The sequence below is a fragment of the Heterocephalus glaber genome, unplaced genomic scaffold, assembly GCF_053883595.1.
Source record: "Heterocephalus glaber isolate CG9 unplaced genomic scaffold, H.glaber_assembly_v1.0 deba00001497, whole genome shotgun sequence".
Lineage (NCBI taxonomy): Eukaryota > Metazoa > Chordata > Mammalia > Rodentia > Bathyergidae > Heterocephalus > Heterocephalus glaber.
Window position 1 is genome coordinate 60155150 of NW_028258320.1, and position 24139 is coordinate 60179288.

The 24139-nt window shown below is 39.6% G+C and overlaps 2 protein-coding genes across 7 annotated transcripts in view; one reads left to right on the top strand and one right to left on the bottom strand.

Annotated features, from left to right (window-relative positions):
- Positions 1-2802, bottom strand: part of Abraxas2 (abraxas 2, BRISC complex subunit) — a 32191-nt gene extending 29389 nt beyond the window's left edge. For 4 of the 5 annotated variants that reach the window (XM_087185613.1, XM_004838757.4, XM_013069967.3 and 1 more), the window contains exon 1: positions 287-480. In XM_087185613.1, the coding sequence (XP_087041739.1) occupies positions 287-385 (99 nt within the window). In that variant the 5' untranslated portion in view covers positions 386-480. Of the gene's footprint in view, positions 1-286; positions 481-2680 lie in introns of those variants that run through there. The other variant, XM_087185612.1, reaches the window with a different exon arrangement.
- A 3342-nt stretch (positions 2803-6144) lies between these two features.
- Positions 6145-24139, top strand: part of Eef1akmt2 (EEF1A lysine methyltransferase 2) — a 37806-nt gene continuing 19811 nt past the window's right edge. For both annotated transcript variants that reach the window (XM_087185622.1, XM_004838756.4), the window contains exons 1-3: positions 6145-6348; positions 7671-7736; positions 8356-8470. In XM_087185622.1, coding sequence (XP_087041748.1) covers positions 6227-6348; positions 7671-7736; positions 8356-8470 — 303 coding nt within the window. In that variant the 5' untranslated portion in view covers positions 6145-6226. The remainder of the gene's footprint in view (positions 6349-7670; positions 7737-8355; positions 8471-24139) is intronic.

Sequence of the window (24139 nt, forward strand, 5' to 3'; positions counted from 1 at the left end):
CAGGTGACTCCTGACACTGGGAGGGCGCGGGCGGGATAGGTTTGCTGGATCATGGGATTACTATCCCGGGATGGCCGAGAGGCGGTGGGCGTCGAGTGAGGGGGCCCACCGCGGGTGAAGGAGCTCCACCTCGGCGGGAGCCGCCTGGGTCACCAGCTCAACGGGCCCGCCCTGGAGCCCGGGGCGGGGGGGGACAAGCCGCGAACGGATCTGGGTTGGCCGCGGGTGATGGCCAGAGACGGAGGGTGAAGGCCCCAGCGGCCGAGGCAGGGGACCCGGCACCTACGTGGTCCGCGTTGCTGTTGGCGCTGTGGAAACACACAGCGCTGAAGGTGTAGCCCGAAATGGAAGCCGCCATGATGGAAATCTCCAACTCCCCCATCATGCCCTGCGGAGGGCGCACAGCCTTCCGGCCGCTTTGCCCCTGGGCATTCTGGGAAATAGAGTCAGCGGTGGCAAGGGTGGCATCCTGAGTTCAGAATGGGAAGGGCTAAGAAACGCAGGCTTTCACACCAAAGTATCCGGCATGGTCTCTTCTGCACGCTTCAGACTCCATCTCCTTGCTATTCCCGAGTCTGACCCCAGTGAAACTTACAGTATTAAAAGCCAGCTTTTACAGAGCTGAAATATAAAAAGCGGGAGATGATTCAGGCAATTGAACGGGTTTGGATTTGACAGGAGAGTGACATGGTGTGATTTCAGTTTTAGCAAGACCATTCTGCCTGCGAGGTTGAGACTACACTGCTAAGTGGAAGGAAGATGGGAAAGAGGACCTACGCTCACAAAGATCACAACACGGAATGATGGTGGCATGGAGTTAGTTAATAGTAAATGGCAACAGTAGTGATTAGTGATTGGATTCTGGGTACAAAAGAACACAGAATTAATGAAAAATATGGCCAGGAGATACAAACAAATAATAACAGTGCAAATAAACTATCAAAATTAGAAAAATCTATCAAAATTAGAAAAGGAAGGAACTTAGGGAAGTTAGTTCCTTAGAGAAGGAACTAACAATAATTATTTTTCAATTTATTGAATTATGCTCAAAATTGGCCTCCTAATTTCCCACAAAGCTCCTTATCTCACACTCTTTTCAAGGTCAGCAAATAGAATGGTTCACTGACAGTTGCTCAAGTGATAAACTTTGTAATTACCCTTTACATCTCCCTTTCTTTCACACCTACATGTGATCGGCTAGTACAGTCTTCAAAATATGTCCAGAGCCTTGCAGAGCAGGACGGTGTACACTTGTGATCACAGCTCTTGAGAGGCTGAGGCAGGAGGATCTTGCATTCCAGGCCAGCCTGAACTACAGAATCCGCCAAAAAAAAATACGTGCCTATACATATATGTGTGTGTGTGTGTGTGTGTGTGTGTGTGTATGTGTATCAGAAAAAGAAATACTTGTATAAATTTTTTTTTGTACCAGGGATTGAACTCAGAACCTTGCGCTTGTGAGGCAGGCATGGCGCCACTGAGCTACATCCCCAGCCCATAAATATTTTAATACTAAATTTATTGAGACATCATGAGATTAATACAACTTACCTTTGGCCTCTACAATTACAAGAGGTGCTCAAAGTGGTGGCTATTAGCTTCTAGACATTTATTAGTATGACAAACTGCTAAAGTGTGTATGTAGGGTTTTTTTTTGGCAGACTCTGTATGTAGCAAGACCTTGAATTGTAGGACTCTGGAGATCCATCTACATATTGATCAAGACAAGGTCTTGCCAGCACACATGCCACACCGGTCCAAACCACTATCATCTCTCATCCTGGTTTTCATAATGTCATTAAATCAGGGAATCCTACTTGGTGACAATTTTGCCCCTCAAAGGACTGTTGGGAATATTTGGAGACATTTTCCATTGTGGAACTCAGGAAAGGGTATCTTAACTCAAGAAAGGTCCCATAACGAAGAATTATCCCTTCCCGGGCTGGGGATGTGGCTCAGTGGTAGAGTGCTTGCCTACCATGCAAGAGGCCCTGGATTAGATCCACCCATCCAAAAAACCTAAAACACAGGAATAAAAGAGGAAATAGAGCCAGATGTACTGGCAGAGTTTGGGGGAAAGGAGCAAGAATGGAAAGAGATGAGTAGCTGTAGTGATATTGTGATCTTGGGGGACAGAGTATGAGGATAAAGAATTTTTAGGAGCTAGTGTTGTGTGCTGTAATCTCTTGTGGTTGATATCCTCATATAAATTGTCAACAAAACATCTATACTTATATAGCATACTCATGTGTATAGTGGTTGTAAGCGAAGGCTCTAGTGCAGACTGTTTGGGTTCCAGTATGTTGTAGTCAGGATTTGCAAGGGAACAGATTTAATACAGAACACATAATTTATAACAGTAACACCAAAAGTCAAATGCAGAGGAGTGCAAGAGATTAGCCACACATCAGAGACCCAAAGAATCCAGCCAAGGGCCTAGATTCCACAGCAATGTCCCACACAAGTCCAGGTGAAGGCCTAAAATCCAAGTCAATGTACCCCATGAGTCCAACTAGTGGCCTAGAGCCCACAGCAATGTCTCATGCTTTCCCATATCCAGGATCTGCATCCAGAAGGCCCAAAGGCCAGTGGTGGAAGCCAGAAGACCTGCACTGGTGGGGTGAAAGATTTGTACCACCAGGCTGAGCAATCTATATTGGAGCCAGGAAGTGATGCTCACCAGAGCTCCTCTGAAGAGAACCTCAGTCATTCCCAGCAACATTGAGGCCCGAGCTCCTCCTCCAAGAACAGCTAAGTTCGAATCAGGAAAACCAACTGCCGCAAGATTCTCCTAGAAAATTAACAGCTAGGGGAGGGGATTTAGCTCAGTGGTTCCGGCACCTGCCTCAAAAGTCCAAGGTTCCAAGTTCAATCCCTGGTACCAAAAAAAAAAAGTTAGGAAATCAATAGCTGACATTCTTCCCCTCCAGTTTTCTTTCTTTCTTTCTTTTTTTTTTTGGTACTGGGGATTGAACTCGGGTCCTTGTGCTTGCAAGGCAGGCAGCGGAACCACTGAGCTAAATTCCTGGCTTCCAGTTTTCTGTTTATGCTATCGGCAACAATTCTCAGATGGGTCTTCCACACCCAGACCATGCTGATTCCACTCAGATGGGTGTTACAAGTTGACCATTAGTTAATCCACCACACAGTATCAGCTCTGGTACTCACTGTGTATGCTTAGGCCTTCTCTATGATCTGGTTTGTTTGTCTATGACATGAGTACAATACTAGTTATCTACCTTGTGTGGCTATCTTCAGGCATAACTAAGATAATAAACTGCATATGTTTAACACAATTTCCTGGCACACACTGACAGCTTATGATTGCTAGCCATTATTTCTATTATTAGGAAGTAGTTTAGAAGATAGGAGATCTATACGCATTGACAAAAAAAGACCTAAAAAAAAAAACCCACAAAAAACCTCCAAGTACATTGCCACAATTTTCTCAAGTTGAAAACACTGCAAATGGTTAAATTTCCATTTATATATATTGAAACAGAACAATTATTTCTGCCTGTGCATACATGCATGGGAATGCCACACTCTTCTCTGATGGGTCTAAAAATGGTAACAAGAAAGGCCAGTTTCATTTGAATTATGCCCATTTTGTAGCTGAGGAAACTGGGATTTAAGAGGTTTAATTTAAGTAACTTTCCTAAGGTCATTCCTGGAACAAATTAAATTATGATGGAAGTTCAAATCAGCTTAACCCTGTGGTCCATGATCAGGAAGGAAAATGCAAAGGAAAGAGATGAATGATGTTAGACAATGAAAGAAAAGAAAACTAGCTGAATCTTGGAGGCCTTTTGGGAGGAAGAAAAGGGAGCCAGGCAGACCTGAGGCCTTACAAGGGACCTAGTGCTGAATAGCTCCTGGGATGTTCATTCAGAAGCTGCTGCAATGGTCAATAATGTGGAGTGAGCCTGAGTGGAGAGAAGGAAGTGAGGGCTGTAGTGACAGGCTAGAGAAATGTCCCTGAGTTTGGAGACTAACAGGAAACTGCAGGAAAGGAAGGACAAGAATGATGCTCCACTTTAGGTAATAGTGTAGATGGTCGTGGTAGTGTAGATAGTGTAGGGTGATAGTGTAGATAGTGTAGGTGTAATGTAGATGGTACATGCAGAACAGCTAAGACAGGATTTAGAGTCATGAGAGGCAAGTGAGTTTGCTTTTATTGAGTTTAATGTAACAAGGGACATCCAGGCAGTGGCAAGAGAAGTATGGAGCTGGGACAAGAAGTTAGAATTGAAAGTCACTACAGGCTTGGGACCTGAAGTGTTTCAGATTTTGGAGTTTTGAGATTTTAGAATATTTGCATAGACTTTATTATTCAGCTTCCCTATCTGAAATCTGAAATGCCGCCAAATCTCAAATATTTTGAGTGCAAAGTTTTAGATTTTGAAGTATTTTGGGTTTTGGATTTCTGGAATAGGGATGCTCAACTTGTAATAAGAATCATAGCTAACATTTACTGAACACTGACTGTGTGTTGGACCCTATTCTAAGCTCTTGCCAGGTACAGTGTATTAGCTTAATCTTCCTTATGGAAACTCATTTTAAACCTCATCTTATAGTTGAAGAGACCTGTGTTCATATTTACTAAGCATTTACCGTGTGCCAGGCAGGTAAGATTTGACTAGACTGATCTCATTTATTCTCTGTAGCTGCTCCTTATGACAAGTGCTATTATTATTCCTGCTACAAGGATAGGCAAACTGAGGCCCTGGGAAGTTAAGTAACTTGGTCATGGTCACACATGGTAAGGCCGGGGTCAAAACCTGGGGGTCTGACTAGAGTTGGGTACCCAGTACCCTTTTTCAAAGGCTCACTTCAGAGCAGGATGTGATAGGAGAACAAAGAGGAGTTTTCAAGCAGTGCATTCAGTGATGCTGACTGCAGAGTCAAGAAAGGGAAAGCTTTGCCCTTGAACCTGGCGTTTGCCAGCTTGAGGAAGTGCTTGAGGAATCTTGGAAGCAGTTGTGGGTGATTCAGGTGCCAGTGTGCAGGGATGGGAAAACCAAGGAGGCAGGCAGCCTCAAATGCTGAAAGTCTCTCTTCTGCCTCATGTGATAGGCAGCCAGTCAAAAGGACTGTGTTCTGTGGCACATTCCTACTTCTCTCTGGTGATGGGCATCTTGCTTGATTGGATTTCTCTTCCCCCCTACCAAGAATTCCATTGCCCTGGTAATCAGAGGTGGTGCCACACACAGCCTTCAGGCCTAAACAGCCAGAGTAATCCTGCCTGGAGCCAGGGAAGGAACTCTGCATAAACCGTGGGATTTTTCCAGGGCTCCTTACCAACAACTGTTTATAGCTTTCATCACACAAAGCAAAAACATCTTAAGTGTTGGCAAGACACCAGGCTGAAGATGGACTTATCTTTCATGGGTGCTTCTTAATTAGAGCCTAAAACTTTTAAAACCGACTCAATCAAGCTTGCTTTCCTTACCATCTAGAGTCTAGAGAAGATCAAAATAACTATTTGCCCAGACCAGCATTAATTGGCCATGGTATCCGGTGGTTTTATTGCTCTGTAATAAGGTTACTTACGCTCTTTCTTGAGTTCTTTAATCACTATGCACATGGATTCCCATCTGCCTTTTACTTTACTCATGGTTGTCTGAAGATTTTCCTTGACTCTTACAGATTGTGTCTTTCTGCGACAACACGCTGATCCCCGTGGCTGGCGCACTGTGGAGAAAAGTAAGGCATTCATTTCCCTAGACGTAAACGCCCACATTGGTGACAAGTGAGAAGGGGCCAGAATGCTTTTTCCATGTCACAATCCCAGCCACAAATGAAATTAGCCTGTTGGCCAGGAAGCCAAAAATGCGATGCACGGCCCTACCCTCCCCAGACGTGCCTACGATGTGCAGCAATGAGGTGGCTTTTGTATTTGGGTTGAGTGGTGCCGGCTTTTGGTGTTTCTGTGGCTTTCCTTCTGCTAGACATTTTCCAAAATGCAATACTTTAACGGTCCCACTGTTCAGTGCGTCTAACGCTGTCCGAGAGCGCAGAGCAGGAAGTGAGACTGCAGCCCACCACTATGCTAGGGACCGGGAAGAAACTGAGAATTCAAGGCTTTCAACCCCAACCGGCGCCGGCCGCCCGGAAGAGTAGAAAAGCGGCCTCCTAGCGCCTAGAGAGGCCAAACCCGCCTGTCTGCTCTATCTGCGCCGCGTCTCTATGGCGGCCCCAACGGGCGACTTGGTGGCTGAGCAAAATGAATGCAGGCGCTCAAGGCGACGGTAGTGGCGCTACGCTTGCGGCGCGATCGACGAGGTCTCGAGACGGCAGTCCTGCGGAGGATGGCTTTGTCCCGTCGGCGTTGGGGACTCGAGAACAGTGAGTGCGGCCCGGGGTCAGGAGAGGGTGAACGTCGATCCCCTGCCTGCGCGGGGGAAGGAGACGGCCGGAGTGAAAGGACACTCTGGGAAGGGAAGAGCCTTTGGGGGTATGATGGGAGGAGCCTGAAGGGCCGCCTTGGGACGTTTAAGGGTTTTGAAATTAGGAATCTCGGGAACCACTTTGGGGAAGCTTAACTGGTTTTCAAGAGAAGAGATCTGTGGGTGTGGGACGGACTAAGATGCTCTTGGGGAGACCTTGTAGGGATGTTGAACTGGCACAGGCTTGGGAAAAAGAAAGAGGGCGTGAGGCTGGTGAATAGGGCTGGTGGGCAAGGGTAAGAGGCCGAGGGCCTTTAGCTGAAAAGGCTAAAGGATCTGAGACTTAGAGGGATAGATGACCTGAGGAGGGAGTGAGGAGATAGTGGGGCATTTGGGGAGGGAGTAAGAGAAAGTGATCTGACGTAAAACAGAGGCTTAGTAATTGCTTAATGAATTAACGGATGAATGAATGGATGTGGGGAACCGTTAGAATCAGAAGTAACTTGAAGGGATGAAAAGAAACGGGGCATTCTAGAGAGATCAAGTAGGAAGAAAAGGCAAATGAGAGTGCAGTACTGTACTTAAAAGTACTAAGAGGGGCCGAGGATTTAGCTCAGTGGTTCCGCCGCCTGCCTCGAAAGCGCAGGGTCCTGAGTTCGATCCCCGGTACCAAAAAAGAAAAAAGGGGACTAAGAGAAAATATCAACATAAGGTTAGAATACAGGGGGAAATGGAGACAAATAGAGGAAATAGACTGGTTTATGACTTAACCTTAACCTTTAAGCAGATTTTATCTCTGATGGGTTTTCCTGTATGAAAAGACTATGTTTGCACCTCGAAAACCAAATACTTGGTAAAAATTCTATACTTGCACAGAGTTTTGGACTTGGGTCTGGGACTTAAGAAACTTGGATAATTGTCCCTTTGTGCTTTTTTTTCAGTATTGTGGATCGAACTCGGGACCTTGTGCTTGCAAGGCAGGTGGGGGTGCCACTGAGCTAAATCCCCAGCCCCTCTTCGGGCTTTTTTAAGCTAAAATTTATATACCACTTATACATCTGATATTCTAAGTGCTTTACATATATGCATGAACTTAATCTGCTTGGCCACACTTCCATTCTTTTAACCCAAGGATGTTAAGAAATTGAACTATGTGCACTTATTGCATAATTAAATTTTTATTTTAAAGTTTTAAATTTCTCTGTGATGTATTGGAAGCATATACTTAATTTATAATACAGTCTAATTCTAGAATCTCACCTTGTATTTTCTTTTACATAGTTGGAATGCTGTCTATGAGAGAGAACTACAAACTTTCCAAGAATATGGAGATACAGGAGAAATCTGGTGAGTTAGAAAAATTACGATCCAGAATAGTGTATCGAGATGTGTATGTGCACTTACACCAAAGAAAGACACCTAAAAATCTTGGGAACCCTGGATTGAGTCTGGCTTAAGTTGGTAGAATTAAAGTATCTGTTTTTTTTTTTTAATGCCTTACTTTTTTTTTTGTTTGTTTGTTACCAGGGATTGAACTCAGGACCTTGTGCTTGTGAGGCAGGCAGTGGCACCACTGAGCTAAATCCCCAGCCCTAAATGACATACATTTAAATTGATCAGAATATTAAGAAATTACTTTTGTTCTGTAGTTGTCATTTTTCAATAAGCAATAATTTTGAGCCATCAGCATGTACTGATGTTCAAGAAAACAGTTGTTGGGACAATATTTTCAAGTATTAATGGTAATGTAGAAAAGTATTAGTAAGTAATAAGCTGTATGTCTATTGTGTTCTATTTTTGGTGATATTTTCTCATAAGTAACTATAAAGACAAAACTTACACGGTCACAAATAACTTCTCACTTTCAAAAAAGTCTTAATTGGGCACATGATATAAACACCTTAAATGGAATACAGCTGTAACTTTTGTTCTGTTTATTATTTGTAATTGATTCTGTTTCTAACAGGTTTGGGGAGGAGAGTATGACTCGACTAATAAGGTGGATGCAGAAACACAAGATCCCATTGGATGCTTCAGTGCTTGATATTGGAACTGGAAATGGTGTTTTCCTGGTTGAACTTGTTGGTACTTTTAATACTCATGTGTTTGAGCCAAATTTTCAATGAGATTTCTACAAACTCTTGCAATTGATGTTAAATATCTAAATATAAAGTAATAAAGTAGTTGTATCTTTTTGAGAAGGTACATGGTATGAGCGAAGACTGGATGGATTGTGAGAAAGCACTAAAAGAGAAGTGCCAGTCATAATACTGAAAAACATTCCCAAAATTTCTAATTCCAAATATCGCTATTCCAGAAGATCAAAATCCCTAAAGTCTAAAATTTCCCCCCACAAATCACAATCCTAGATTACAATCTCAAATGTTGAAATCCTGGAAGCCAAAAGTTTGAAAACTACAATTCCCATTAAAAAAGGCTTATGTAAGAGCAATAGAAAGCAGAATACTGGGGGAAGGGATTAATATATTTTCAGTCACGTGCATGAAAGTTCCATCCTGTTAAGTACGATATATACTAAGAAACCTGGTTAAACGTTATCTTGTGCATGTCTGTGAGGATGTTTCCAGAAGAGACTAATGCCTTGAGTCTGGATGGAGTATGTGGAGAATATCCCTCTCAGTGGGGCCTGGGTCCTCCAGAGAACAGTACAGAAAGTGAATTGGTCTCTTAGTGGTAGGAAAGAGTTTTCTTCCACTGTTTTGGACATCAACTCCTGGACTTTGGACTCTGGGACTTAATATCAATGGCTCCTGGTCCTCAGAGTTTTGGTCTTGGACTGGGATTTGCACCATTGGCTTCCCTGCTGCTGAGGTCTTTGGGCTTAGACTAAGCCATACTACTGGCATCCCAGGCTTTCAGATTGTCTGTTGTGGGACTTCTCAACCACCATAATTAAATGAGCCAATTCCTCCAATAAATTCTCTATCATATAACTACCTATATAGCTTATTGGTTTTGTCTCTCTGGAGAACCCTAAGATGGATTTGCTATTGAAACCAAATATTGTTACTTCTTATTGTATTCCTTTGAACATGATGGAAGGAATCTGTGAGTTCCCTTTAAAAAATGCTGTGTTAACTTTGTTGTTCTTAGGCTGCTTAATGGTGAATGATAAAACTTTGAAAGCTAATTTTTGGTGCTATGAAAGCAATGTTATTTAGTTTCAATAATCAGATTTTCTTTTTGTAATACTAGAGTTTGAACTCAGAGCCTGATGGATGCTAGGCAAGAACTCTTCCCCTGAGCTACATCTCCAGCCTTAACCAGACTTTCAGATGAATAACATATACTTAGAAAATTTGTGGACCAAAATCACTCTCCAAATAAAAGTGCAGTGTCTGCTGGGGACTTAGCTCAGTGGTTCTGCCACCTGCCTCGCAAGTGCAAGGACCCAAGTTCGATCCCTGGTACTAAAAAAAAGTGCAGTGTCACTAAGATCAAAGAAGTCAAAATGTAGGTGAAAAATACAAGCAATCTCCCTGCTCAAATTCAGTTCTGTACTATTTCTGCCCCTTCAACCATAGTACCATATTTACTTTAAAAAATATATACTTTGTCAGAACAGAAGAATTTGACAAGTTTATTATTTTCTGAACCAAAGGCATTTGAAGATACAGAGGTACCCTCAGTGTTAGAAAACATATTAAGTGGGATTAGAGATTTGACTCTTTTTAAGGCCCTTAGGCAGACTTCTTGGTATACCAGGAAGAACAACTGATTTAGCACAATTATGTCACCTTGGCTAAAGTAGTACAATCAGCAATAACAATAGCATCAAACATAGCCTAGAAAATGACAAACTGTGGTAACTATTTGTCACCTTTAACCATCTGAACTAGATTTGTGGTTATATAACAAAATCTAGAATAAACTAGGAAATTGTATACAATAAATAAGCCCTCACTGTGGCAATTTTACCCCAAGGGGAGAAGATTTAGAAGGGGGGGGGGAATAGAGAAACGGAAGATGAGTTTACAAGCATGGCTGGAGGACAACAGAAGATAATACAAACTTTGAGAAACTGGTGAAGAAAACAGAAGGGAAAGAGAGAAGGAAGAAATAAAAACAAGAACAGAACAACCACAACAAAAAAGTTAAAAACTGTGTTCACACTCATGTAAAAACAAGAACAGTCAAGAAAAAATAAAACAACAAAAACAAAAATCAGAAAAAAGGAAAAGAAAAGGAAAAAAAAAAGAAAAAGAAGAAAAAAATGTCCAATTCAAGGTGTGTCCCTGCTGTCACTGGTAGACAATGCCTGCAGACAGAGTCCAGATCTGAGGTGTTTAATTGCAGCAAGCCAGCCGTTGATTTATGGTGGGGTTGTAGATAATCCCAGCAAGCTTGGACTTTTAGTTCCATTGAAGTTCAGGCTGCTTTCTGGCTATGTGGCTGGAACCTGTTGAGTCTGCCACAGTCTGTGTGCTTCCTGCTGGCTTGAACTGCACTCCCTTGACCTCCTGCAGACTTGAACCTGGCACCCTCACCGTCACACTGGGAACTACTACTTAGAGTTGACCTGTAGCTGTTCTGAGTTCCTAGCTCAGTTGGACCTTCTCCAAGATGGCTACTGGCCAATCGTCCTCTCCTGGGTGATATCTGAACCCGAATAACTCACCAGCCACTTCAGTCTTCTGCGTCCACTGCCCTGTTCCACTGGTGTTTTTCTCCCTCAAGGCCTCTGGGATTGCCAGTAGTCACTGTGTGTCTACAGATTCGACCTGCCCTTCCCACGCTGTGAGTCCAGATTCTGGGACAAAGCGCTGCCTGCCACCTCCCTCTTTTTGTTGAAGTCAGTCTCTTGGCTCTCCCCATGGACTTCAATTCTCACTTCAGATCCTTCCTGAGTCCTGGGAGCCCACTTCCCTTCTCATACTGCTCTATTTCAGTGTTGACACAAAATCCTGGAGAGGTTCTTTCTCTGCTGCTCCTCACTCTGCCATCTTCCCAGAAATTCTGAACTTAGAGATTTGACTTCTTATGAGATAGACTTCTTATGTTTACCACTAACATTGAAAAACTAGTACATGCCTCACTTTGGCTAATGGATGGCACTTTTGAAAACTGCCAGTGTGTGTTTATTTTAATCAAATACATCATCCCTTTGTTGAGTCTGAAAATTCTAGAACTTATCTGCTCCTTCATCTATTAATGACTAGAAACAAAGACTTTTTAAAGGCTTATTTGAAGATTTATGAGGAAAATTAGTTTCAGTTAAATTCCCAAATGATACCAACAGGTTGAAATTATCTGATCAAAATTTCTAAAAGTGAATTTCAGGATGTTATTGATAAGTTTTTTTGTTATTGTTGTTTTAGCCCAACGCATTTGACAGAAAATTCACAAGAATGTTGGTCATGTGAAATAGCAATGATGAAAACTTAACTTTAAATCTGTCATTTGTCATTTTTGGCATTCCTTCCAGCTGATGAAATTCCAGCAGTTTTTAATAAATTAGAGTCACAGGGGCTGGGGATTTAGCTCAGTGGCTCCAGGCCTCCCTCACAAGTGCAAGTCCTGAATATGATCCCCGGTGCCCCCCCCCCCCCAAAAAAAACCCAAGTCAGAGCCAGGTGTGGTGGTGCACATCTGTAATCCCAGCACTCAGGAGGCTAGGATAGGAGGATCATGAGTTCAGGGTCATCCTGAGCTACATAGCAAATCCCAGGGTGGCCTATACTATATAGCAAGACTATCTCAAAATAGAAAGCAAACAGGCTGGGGATTTAGCTCAGTGGTTCCGCCGCCTGCCTAGCAAGTGCAAGGTCCCAAGTTCGATCCTCTGTACCAAAAAGAAAAAAAAAAAAAGAAAGAAAGAAAAGAAAAAAAGAGAGGTATGCTTTGTTTGAAGAAGCTAATGAAGTTACTGACTTGTTGGACATGCCCAGTAGGATAAGAAGATAATGCAGTGGTGTTGCTGTTCATTCCATAGCCAGTGTTGTTTCTGCCAAAGCTGTGGTCTGGATATGAATGCATGCAGAATGGATTTCTGTGTACCAAAACAGCACAGAAGCATGGAGCAGATGGACAAATTTAACAGGAAATGATCATGTCATTGTATGTTGAATCATAGTAGAATTGCAAAAATAGCAACATCACATTGAAAATGAATGTCAGGGCCAGGGATTTAGGTCAGTGGCATCGCGCCTGCCTTTCAAGCACAGAGTTTGATCCCCAGTACTGGGGGGGAAAAAATGAATGTGAATATATTTTCCAAGAAGAGCCATGCCTTAAAAAGAACCTTTTTTTTTTGTACCGGGGATCAAACTCAGGACCTTACGCTTGCTTGCCAGGCAGGCGCCATGGCACTGAGCTAAATCCCTGGCCCAGAACCTATTTATCTTAATGTGAAACTTCAAAATATAGTTAATGATCTTGAAAGTTGGTCAGGATTTACAGTCTGTCTTCATATATTTTGCCCATAGTTTATCCCTGTAATACACTTTTTTCATATGTTGAAGTTTTATGTTTTGTTCCTTTAGTTTTTTTTCTCCTATTTTAAATTTTCAGCATTATTTTTGTGTGTATGTGATGCTGGGGATGGAAACCAGGGCCTTGCACAAGTGAGGCAAGCATTCTCTCACTGAGCTGTAGAGCCCTAGGTTGCATTTTTTATACTTTCTTATACTCTGTATCTCATATTTGTATCATTGTCAACACCAGAGGTATAAATTGTATAAAGACTTTTAGAGAATTCTTTTTATTTGATTTGTGCTTTTTTTCCTATTTGATTCTGCAAAACTGCATTATCACAACATTGACTTTTTTTATAAGTATTGTGCTGTACATACAAACATTGAAACTTCCTTGATAAATGAAGCAATTTCCTTTGGTATGCCTGTACTTGTGAAAGATAATATTTCTTGCCAGATATGGTGGTGCATACTTGTAATCCCAGCTACTCAAGAGGCTGAGGCAGGAGGACTGAAAGTTCAAAGCCAGCCTGGGCAACTTAGCAAGAACCTGTCTCAAAATTTAAAAGAAGGGGTTGTAGCTCAGTACTCCCTGGGTTCAATCCCTAGCACCACTAAAAAAATGGGGGTGAGGGGAACTTCTTGATCTCTTTAAGCAACTGCATATGTGGTGCTGACCCATTGCACTTTCTTATCTATCTTCTCAAGATTTAGCTTGTCCTTCATAGTATGTATTTCAGGTGATGGCAGCTATAAAGCTGGCCACACAATTACCAACCATAGTGTTTTGTGTTTATACATTTCATTTTTTGATTTCTTTGTGAATATGATTTGTCTGCTCATAAACTGTTAACCTAGTGCATCTTTCATTAGTATATCAGTAATTATGCTTGCAAAGTATGTATGTTATTAATACCTGTTTTGTTACATAAAGTGGCCTATGAATTATTGTCATGTTTATGTTTAGAAATCTTTAAAAATGTAAATAAGTGTCTTTTAAATAATTTAAAAATTTTTGGAGGTATATTTTTGGGATTTTGATCTTTTAGTATTTTATACTTCAGGAATTTTGATCTTTTGGGATTTCAGCATTTAGGATGATGGTGTTTGGGTTTGTGTCTTTTAGGATTATGACTAAAAGCCCTAAAAGAGAAGCCAGGGAATCTGAATCCTAGTCCTGGTTCTTCTGGCGATCCCCTTAAACATGCACAGGCTACTCTAAGTTTTGGCTAGGTGATCTTTTTTTTGGTATTGGAAATCGAACTCGGGCCCTTGCACTTTTTTGAGGCAGGTAGTGGAACCACTGAGCTAAATCCCCAGCCCCTTGGCTAGGAGATCTTTTTTTTTTAAGCCAGTCAAATTTAGTAGTGGGGGGTTGTATACCAACTTTAGTGACACTAATGTTCATGACTTCTGATAACCCATTAGCATCGGACCAGCCATGGCTAGGTGATCTTAATTGGTTTCTTCTAACTCAAATCTGTATTTATAAAAGAAAAATGATTGTTTGCAATTCAAGTATGAAATCAGGTGATCATGTGGTTTGAAAAGAGCATTTTGTCCATGGAACTGAGTTTTGGTACAAGTTGCACTACTAGCTATCACTATGTTATGCCTGTAGTGTGCTCATTGCTTTGGAGGAAAAATAAGACTTAGGCTTCATCCTAAATGGTTTTATGGTCTAATTTGTAAGCATATATACATAAAAGTGGAATGTATTGAGTGATTGCTGTGAGCTAAGCTTCATGCTAGGCACTGAAAACATGAAAATTTAAGTCTTGTGCTTGAATTGTTTATAGATAATAGAGAACAGAATGACAAGTTAAGCTATAGCTTGATGTGTGTGATAATAGATATATTGGGGGCTGTGTGTGGGCTCCCGTTGGGGGTTTATAGTGTCAGATATCGAGGACGTGTGAAGTCATTTTTCTTATGTCTCTAAAAGTAGCCACTGTCCTGTAACCATTAGCCAAGATGGGTCTTAACTTCATAGCTTTTTTTTTTTTTTGGTACCAGGGATTGAACTTAGGACCTTGCACTTATGAGGCAAGTGCAGCGCCACTGAGCTAAATCCGTGGCCCTTAACTTCATAGCTTAATTTGCCTGTTTTTGTTTTTGTTTTTGTTTGGTACCGAGGATTGAACTCAGGACCTTTTGCTTGTGAGGCAGGCAGCGGAACCACTGAGCTAAATCCCCGGCCCCAAATTTGCCTGTTTTTGAGTGTGTAAGTGAAACTCTTCAGTACATACTCTTAGGTCTTTCAACATTCTTTGAGATTGAATCAAGTTGTTTATAATAGAAGTTAAGTTCACTGCTGTATAGGTTTCCTTTTGCAACTGTACCGGTTTTATTTATTCATCTCTTGTTTTTATCTGTATATTCTTTAGGTTTTAATAGTTTGCTTGTAAAGGCAAAAGATTTATCCTTTGAGACTAAAAGTTTGTAGATTCTATGTAATTATGTACATTGGGAGTAATTTTAATTTTATTTCTTCCTTTTCAATCTTTTATAACTTTTGTCCCCTATTACACTGTCTGGGACTTCCATTAGAATGTTGAAAAGAAGTGGTAATATAATCCTTGACTTTTTTCCCCTTTTCAGACAATCTTGCAATATTTCACTCTTAAGTGTGATGTTAACTTACAGGTTTGTTTTGTGGATAACTCCATATCAGATTAAGGAAATTTCCTTCTATTTTTTTTTACTTAGCTAAGGTGATATGTATTTATATATATTTCTTACAAATCTTGTTATCAGGTATTTGTTTCCTGTATCGAGATAATCATGATTTTTCTTTTTTAGTCTATTGTTGAAGAATTAGATCGATCTATTTTCAAATGTTTAGTGCATTAGTGTAAACCCAATTTATATATATCACTGGATTCGATTTAATATTTTGTTTAGGATTTTTACAGCTTTATCCATTTGTCCATGATAGACATTGTCCTATAGTTTACTTTTCTTGTGATGTTCCTGTCAGCTTTTGGTGGTAGGTTATGCTGGCCTTATTAAATGAGATTTTATTTTATTTTTAAGTTTTTAATTTTTTGGTACCAGGGATCAAACTCAGGACCCTGTGCTTGCTGGGTAGGCGGTGGGCCCACTGAGCTAAATCCCTGGCCCTGATATGGACTTATTAAATAAAGTATAATATATATTGAAAAGTGACCATGTCACAAGTGTAGAGACAGGGTCTCGTTATGTAGTTCAGGCTGACCCTGAACTCACTATGTAGCTCAGGCTGGCCTTGAACTTGTGGTGATCCTCCTTCCTCAGCCTCCTAAAAGGCTGGGACTACAGGTGTGTGCCACCATGCCAACTTCAAGTGTAGAGCTCTTACAAAATGAATACCTTTGAGTTTCTCACTAGCCTGCTCAAGAAATAAAACATTGCCTGCACTGCTTCTATGGTACCCTTCTTGGGCCCTTTCCTTCTCATTCCCTTTGAAAGGTAAACCACTATTTTGACTTCTGACATTATAGGTCAGCTGTTTTTGACACAGGTGTAGTGGTTTCTCATAGGGGTTTAATTTACATTTTCCTAATAACTAATGATGTTGAGCATCGTTTCATGTGCTTATTTGCCACTTGGGTACACAACTTTGATATTGCAAATGTTTTTGGTACGTGTCGTGCCCTTTTTTACTTAATGCAATCTTTTTTTTTTTTTTGCTTGAATTCTTTTATTGGTACATTTTAGGTATACAATACATTTACATTTATCTTTGGGTGCTTGTACCTGTACATGATGGATCTTGGTTCTTATTTTTTCCCCATTACCTGTGCGCCCTTCACCCCTCCACCCTTCCCTATTTACATACTTCTACAATCTTTTGATGAACAGAAATTTTTTGATTTTGCTAAAGCTTTTTATATAATTGTACATCTGTATGTATGTGTGTACATATTTATTTTGCATACTGTGGAATGACCCCAGAGCTTTGTGCATTGTAGGCAAGTACTTTACCATTGAACTACACATCTCCAGCCCTGTTTTTTTAATAGTTAGTGCTTTTGAATACCATTTAAGAAATCTTTGCCTACCAAGAGTCATAAAGATATTTTCCTATATTGCTTCACCAAACTTCATTATTTCTTTCTCGTGTTTAGTTCCCCATTCATTGTTTTCTTTTTGAACCTGGTTCTCACTATGTAGTTCAGTCTGACCTTGAACTCAACTATGTAGTCCAGGCTGGCCTTGAACTCGAGGCAATCCACCTGCCTCAGCCCCAAGTGCTTGGATTGCAGGTGTGCACCACCATGCCCAGCCCATTCCCCATTGTTGTGTATGGTGTGAGGTGTATTTCTCCCTATGAATATCCAGATAATCCAGCACCATTTATTGAAGCATCTTGTGTTTCTACCACTGCACTGCAGTAACTCTGTCATTCGTCATGTCATATAGTATATGTTCCTTCATATGTTCCTTTAAAAGTCTGTCTATCTTTATCCTGATGCCATGTTTTCCTAATTCTTCTAGTGTTATAAGTTTTCATAGTAAGTTCTCCATCATTGATCTCTTTTACACTTTTATGTTGGCTATTAGTAACTAGCTCTTTGAATGTTTATTTAAATTTTAGAATGAATTTACCACTTCAATAGGTGTGAGAAGAATGAGATTTTGATTGGGATGTGGTGTATCAATGGATCAACTTAGGAAGGACTTATATCTTTATAGTAGAATATATGAATCTGTATGTATGATGTATTTCTCCATTTATTAGGGTCATTTATTCTCTCAGTGATGTTTTATAGTTTTCTCTGTAGAGAACTTCCATATCTTTTATTAGATTCATTTCTAGGTGTTTGATTTTTTACTTGGATGTTATTATCATACTTTAAAAATTTTATTTTCTAGTAGTTTATTGCTAGTATATAAAAGTAGTAACAGGTTTTTATATTGATCATGTATTCAGTAATTGCAGTAGTTTACTTATAGATTCTCTTGGATTTTGTATACTTACAATAATGTCATGTGCACATAATAGTTTTGTTTCTAATCAGTATCTTATTAAAAAAAAGAAATGAAAGAAAAAATGATGATGAAAATAGAGCTTTTGCAAATGAGAAGGGGACTAAGTTGGAGCAGGGAGGGTAGGGAAGGGGTATAGGATGGAAAAAAAAAGGAATTAAGATGTACTGTGTACATGTGCCAACTCCCCACAAGAGATGTAATCACTGTGTACTGTGAACATGTACTAATAAAATGCTATATGCCGGGGATTTAGCTCAGTGGTTCCATTGGCTGCCTCGCAAGCTCAAGGACCCAAGTTCAATCCCCGGTACCAAAAAAACCCAAAAAACAATAAAATGCTATATACTCTGTAGTACAATGTTGAATTAAAATTGTACAGAAGGGGGCTGGGGATTTAGCTCAGTGGTTTCACCGCCTGCTACGCAAGCGCAAAGACCTGAGTTCGATACCCGGTACCAAAAAAAAATGTACAGAAATTGTGAAGGGATATTGATAGCATTGTAACATTGCCTCTGATAAGGAGATAGCTTCCAATATTTCATCAATAATATTAATCTAGGTTTTCACATAATTTTTATTGAGGAAATTTCTACTTCCAATTTGTTATGAATTTAATCATGAATGGGTATTGAATTGATCAGTTGCTTTCTCTGCTAGCTATTGAGATGATCAGATGATTTTTAAAAATTCCGCTAATATATTGATTTTTATTTTAGATTTGAGGATCCTCAATTTATTTTATTTTTCTTATCTATTTTTAGTTTTTTAGTAGTGGGGATTAAAACTAGAGCTTTGAACACATGAAGCTTGGGCTATATGAGTTAAACAACCATCCTCAATTTTTTATTGACATTTTTTTCCTGGTACCAGGGATTGAACTCAGGACCTGGTGCTTTCAAGGCAGGTGTGACACCACTGAGCTAAATCCCTGGCCCTTTATTGACATTTTGAGAGATAATTTTAGTGATTTATTATTAAATGTTAAATGTCAAAACAGTCTTCCATTCCTGGAGGAACCAATTTTGATTGTGGTGTATTATTTTTATATATTTTGGATTTGATATGGTAATAATTTGTTTAGATTTATATAGATTCATGATTGGCCAGTAATTTTCCTTACTTGCAATATTCTTGTAAAGTTTTTCTATCAAGATTATGCTGGGGGGCCGGGGATTTAGCTCAGTGGTTCCACGCCCCCTGTCCTGCAAGCACAAGGACCAGAGTTTGATCCCTGATACCAAAAAAAAAAAAAAAAAAGATTAGGCTGGCCTTGTAAAACTAAATGGGAATTATCTTTTCATTTTTTTTGAGACAGAGTCTTGTTATATAGTTCAGGCTGGCCTTGAACTCACAGTAATCCTACTGCCTCAGCCTCCCGAATGCTGGGATTACAGGCATGCGTTACCATACCTGACTGGGAAGTATCTTTTTTGAAGCAACCTTTCTGAGTCAATATTTTTGAGGTTTATCTACATTTTTGCATATATCAATGGTCAATATTTTTTGTTAATTAGAAGCATTCTTTTGTGTAGTTAATATCACAGTTTGTTTATCCATGTACTTGTGGAAGGACATTTTCTTATTGCAGTTTTTGACAATTATAGATAAAACTTTATAAACACATATATAGGTTTACATATGAACATAAGTTTAATTTCTCTAGCGGAAATACGTTTATCTTTACTAGAACAGAGGATAGTTTCAATTTTCCGATGTCCTCTTCAATGTACTTTTTCAGAGTACTGTAGTTTTTCATTATAGAGATCTTTCACTTTCTTGGTTAGGTTAATTCGTAAGTATTTAATTTTTCTTGATGCTCTTTTGAATGGTATTATTTTCCTAATTTTTTTCTTGGTGGGTTTATTATTTGTGTACTGAAATGCTATTGATTTTTTGTGTGTTGATTTTTTATCCTGCTGCATTGCCAAATTTGGTTATTCTAGGAATCTTTTATTGGAATTTTTTAGTTCTTCTATGTAAAGGATCATGTCATCTGCAAATAATGAAAATTTGACATCCTCCTTTCTTTTATTTTTTTGGTACTGGGGATCGAACTTGGGACCTTGCACTTGCGAGGCAGAGTATTTCGAGTACTATATGTGACAAGAGTGGTGATAATAGACATTCTTGTCTTGTTCCTGATTTTAGAGGGAAAACTTTCAACTTTTCCCCATTTAATATAATGTTGGCCATTGGTTTGTCATAAATGGCTTTATCAAATTGAGATAAGGTCCTTCTATACCTATTTTCTTCAGGGTTTTTATGATAAATGGATGTTGGATTTTGTCAAAGGCTTTTTTTTTTGCATCTATTGGGATGATCCTGTGATTTTTGTCCTTGTTTCTGTTTATGTGTTGTATTATATTTTCTGATTTGTATATGTTGAACTATATACTTGTATCTCTGGGATGAAGCCTATTGGTCATGATGTGTGATCTTTCTGATGATTTGTTGCATTCTATTTTGCTAGTAACTTGTTGAGGATTTTTTCTTTCTTTCTTTTTTTTGGGTACCGGGGATTGAACTCAGGACCTTGCGCTTGCCAGACAGGTGAGGTGCCACTGAGCTAAATCCCCAGCTCCTTGTTGAGGATTTTTGCATTTATGTTCATTAAATAAATTGGCATATAGTTTTCTTTTTAGTTGGCTCATTGTCTGGTTTTGGAATTAGGGTAGTGCTAGTTTCCAGGAATGAGTTTGGAAGTATGTCTTCCCTTTGAATTTCATTAAAGAGTTTGAAGAGTATTGGCATTATATCCTCCCTGAAGGTCTTGTAGAATTCGGCAGTGAATCCTTCAGGTCCAGGACTTTTCTTAGTTTGTAGGTTTTTTATTAATACCTCAGTTTCATTGCCTATTATTGGATTATTTAGAGTTTTTATGTCTTCTGGTTCATTTTTGGTAATTCATATGAGTTTCGGAATTTGTTGATTTCTTCAAAATTCTCCAATTTATTAGAGTACAGATTTTCATAGTAGTTGCTAACGATCTGGATTTTGGCAGTGTCTGTTGTGATATTACCTTTTTCATTTCTTTTTTTTGGTACCAGGGATCGAACTCAGGTCCTTGTGCTTGCGCAGCAGGCGGCGAAACCACTGAGCTAAATCCCCGGCCCTACCTTTTTCATTTCTAATTGCATGAATGTGGGTCTTTCCTTCTTTTGATAAGTTTGGCTAATGATTTGTCTCTTTTGTTTATGGTTTCAAAGAACCAGCTTATGATTTATTTTTTCTTTGTATTTTTTTAGTCTCAATTTCATTAATTTTTGCTGTGATCCTTATGATTTCTCTCCTTGTACTAGGTTTGAGTTTGGACTCTTCTTGCTTATCTAGCATCTTGAGGTGTATCATTAGGTTATTTATTTTGAGCTTGCTCTGTTTTTCTAATATGAGCATTCACTGCAATGAACTTCACTCTTAGGAATGCTTTCATTGTATCCCATTCATTTCTGTGTGTTGTACTGGCATTATTGTTTGACTCTAGGAATTGTTTAATTTCTTCCTTGATTTCTTCTGTGACCCACTGAGTGTTCAAGAATATTTTATTTATTGTCTAGACATTTGTAAAATATCTGTGGTTTCTTTTTTTTTGGTACCAGGGATCAAACTCAGGTCCTTGTGCTTGTGCAGCAGGCAGCGAAACCACTGAGCTAAATCCCCAGCCTTATCTGTGGTTTCTTTTGCAACTGATTTCTACTTTCAGTGTGCTTTGATCTGATAGTATACATAGGATGATTTTGATTCTTTTGTATTTATTTAAGCAGGTTTTATGGATTATTATGTGGTTTTATTTTATTTTTTGGTACTGAGGATCGAATTCAGGACCTTGCACTTGCAAGGCAGGTGTGGAGCCACTGAGCTAAATCCCTGGCAGTCTATGTGGTTATATTTTAGAGAAAGTTTCATGTGCTGCTGAGAAGAATGTGTTCTTTTACAATATAGTAGAACACTAGGTATCTGTTAAGTCCATTTGTTGAAAGTATAGTTCAGCTTTTAAAAAAAAGTTTGTGTTTAGTTGATCTGTTTGTGAAAATGGGGCATTGAGGTCACCCAGTATGATTGTTTTGGTATGTATTTGATTTTTTATATATAATAGTGTTCCTTTTATGATGTTAGCACATCAATATTTGGTGCATATATCCTGTTGGATTGTTCCCTTAGCTAATACTGGTGTGTAGTGACCTTTGTCTCTTCTGATCAGTTTTAGCTTGAAGTTTACTTTGAGAATAACATTGGTACCCCTGGTTGCTTTTGGGGTCCTGGCACATGAAATATTGTTTTCCATCCTTTGATCTTTAGTTATGAATTTCTTTTTAGGGTTAGATGAGTCTGTCAAATGCAGCAGACTATTGGGTTTATTTTTTGATCCAGTCTGCCAATCTGTGTCTTTTAATTGGGGAGTTGAGGCCATTTACATTGAGAGTTATTAGTGAGAAGTATTGATTTATTCTTGTTGCATTCTTTTTCTGTGGTTGACTCTTTAATTTTTTTCCCTTTTTGTTTACTCACATTACATGATATATTCATTTTATCTGACTTTTTGGCTTTTTTGGCTTCATTGTCTCCATCTAAGATATTCTTGAGTATTTTTTGGACTGCTTATTTGGTAGTCATGCATTTCTTAAAGCATTCTTTGTTGTGGGATATCCTTACTTCTCCATCAATTTTGAAAGTTTTACAGGATATATTAGTCTGTGTTGGTGGAAGGTGTTTTTTTTTAGGGCTTGAAACACTTTACTCCAGGCTCTCCTGGCCTTGAAAGTTTGTGTTGAAAAGTCTGCTGTAATTCTAATGGGTTTACCTTTATAAGTGACTTTTTGCTTTTCTCTGACAGCTTTTAAGATTCCTCTTTGTGTTGGACTTCTGGGATTTTGACTATCGTGTTGTGGAGAGCTTTTTTTTTTTTCATTGTAATTATTTGGCATTCTGTAAGCCTCACTTACCTGTGTATTGAGTTCTCTCCTCATACTTGAGAAGTTTTCTGTTATGATTTTTGTAAACAGAATTTTTTATTCCATGTATGTTGTCTGAATTCTAACTCTAGTTAGCCTTAGATTAGTCTTCTTAGTGTCATCTAGTACCATAGCTGTTGGATGAATGTTTCTTGCTCTCTTACTGTTTTTAAGATTTCTCTGAATGCATCATCATGTGATTCCATGTTGTCCTTGATTTCTCAAACCCTATCTTCACATTGGTCATTTCTTTTTTTTTTTTTTGTACCAGGGATCGAACTCGGGTCCTTGAGCTTGCGCAGCAGGCAGCGAAACCACTGAGCTAAATCTCCAGCCCCTGGTCATTTCTGCTCTTTATGAATTCAATAGAATTCTTTATCTCCAGGATTTCTGTTTTGACACTTTTTCATCAAGTCTCTTTCTTTGGTAAATTTGTCATTCATGGTTTTTTTAAATTTTGGTACCAGGGATCCAACTCAGGACCTTGTGCTTGCGAGGCAGGTGTGGTACCATTGAGCTAAATCCCCGGCCCTGTCATTTATGTTTTAAACCACGTTGGTTGACTCTTCCAATTTTTTGTTTGTCCCATAACCATATTGCTCAATTTGTCTGATAGTTCCATTGTCTTTTGGGTTATGTCATCTTTGAGTTCTCTGAGTTTCTTTGCTTCCTCTAGAATCATTTTGTGTAGCTTAGCTATCTGGTGTTTGATTTCCAGTCCATTGGTGCCCCTTGGAAAGGCTTTGGGAGAGTTGGGAGACTTTGGAGGCATTTTGTTGCCTTGTTTTTTCATGGTTTGTGTGTGTGTGTGTGTGTGTGTGTGTGTGTGTGTGTGTATACATGTGCATGCAGAGGGTCATGGTCAAGGGTAGAATGAAGAAAGTTTGTCGTTGGTTTGAAGATCTCTTTAGTTAGGTTCTCTTTTCCAGTGATGTGTTCTTGGCTTTATTTGGTAAGAGATATTATTTACTCTTTCGACCTATTTAATTTAATTTGATTAGCTCTCTCACTTCATACAGTTGCAATAGCACTAACTCAGAGTGTCCACACAGCTTCCTCTACACTGGTGTCAGTCTGTGAGCAACCAGGCAGTTTCCCCCTGTGGGCCAGGGGAATGCCTGCTTTAAGCCATAAAGGCTGTTTCTTGTTTCTCCCTTTGAATCTGTGTCCTGATTGCATGCTGTGTTCTGGGTGTGACCCATTCCGAGCTTCCATGCATCTGATTTCTTGAATTGGTTTAGGGGGCAAATGCCACAGATGTCTCCATGTCGTCCCTCCACAGGGTTTCTTTGCCTAGTATATGACCAGGAGGCCACTGGCCCAAGCACCGTTCACTGTTCTCTGCCTGTCTATCTTTCTCAGCTCCATCCTTGTAACTCGTAACTCGAGCTGC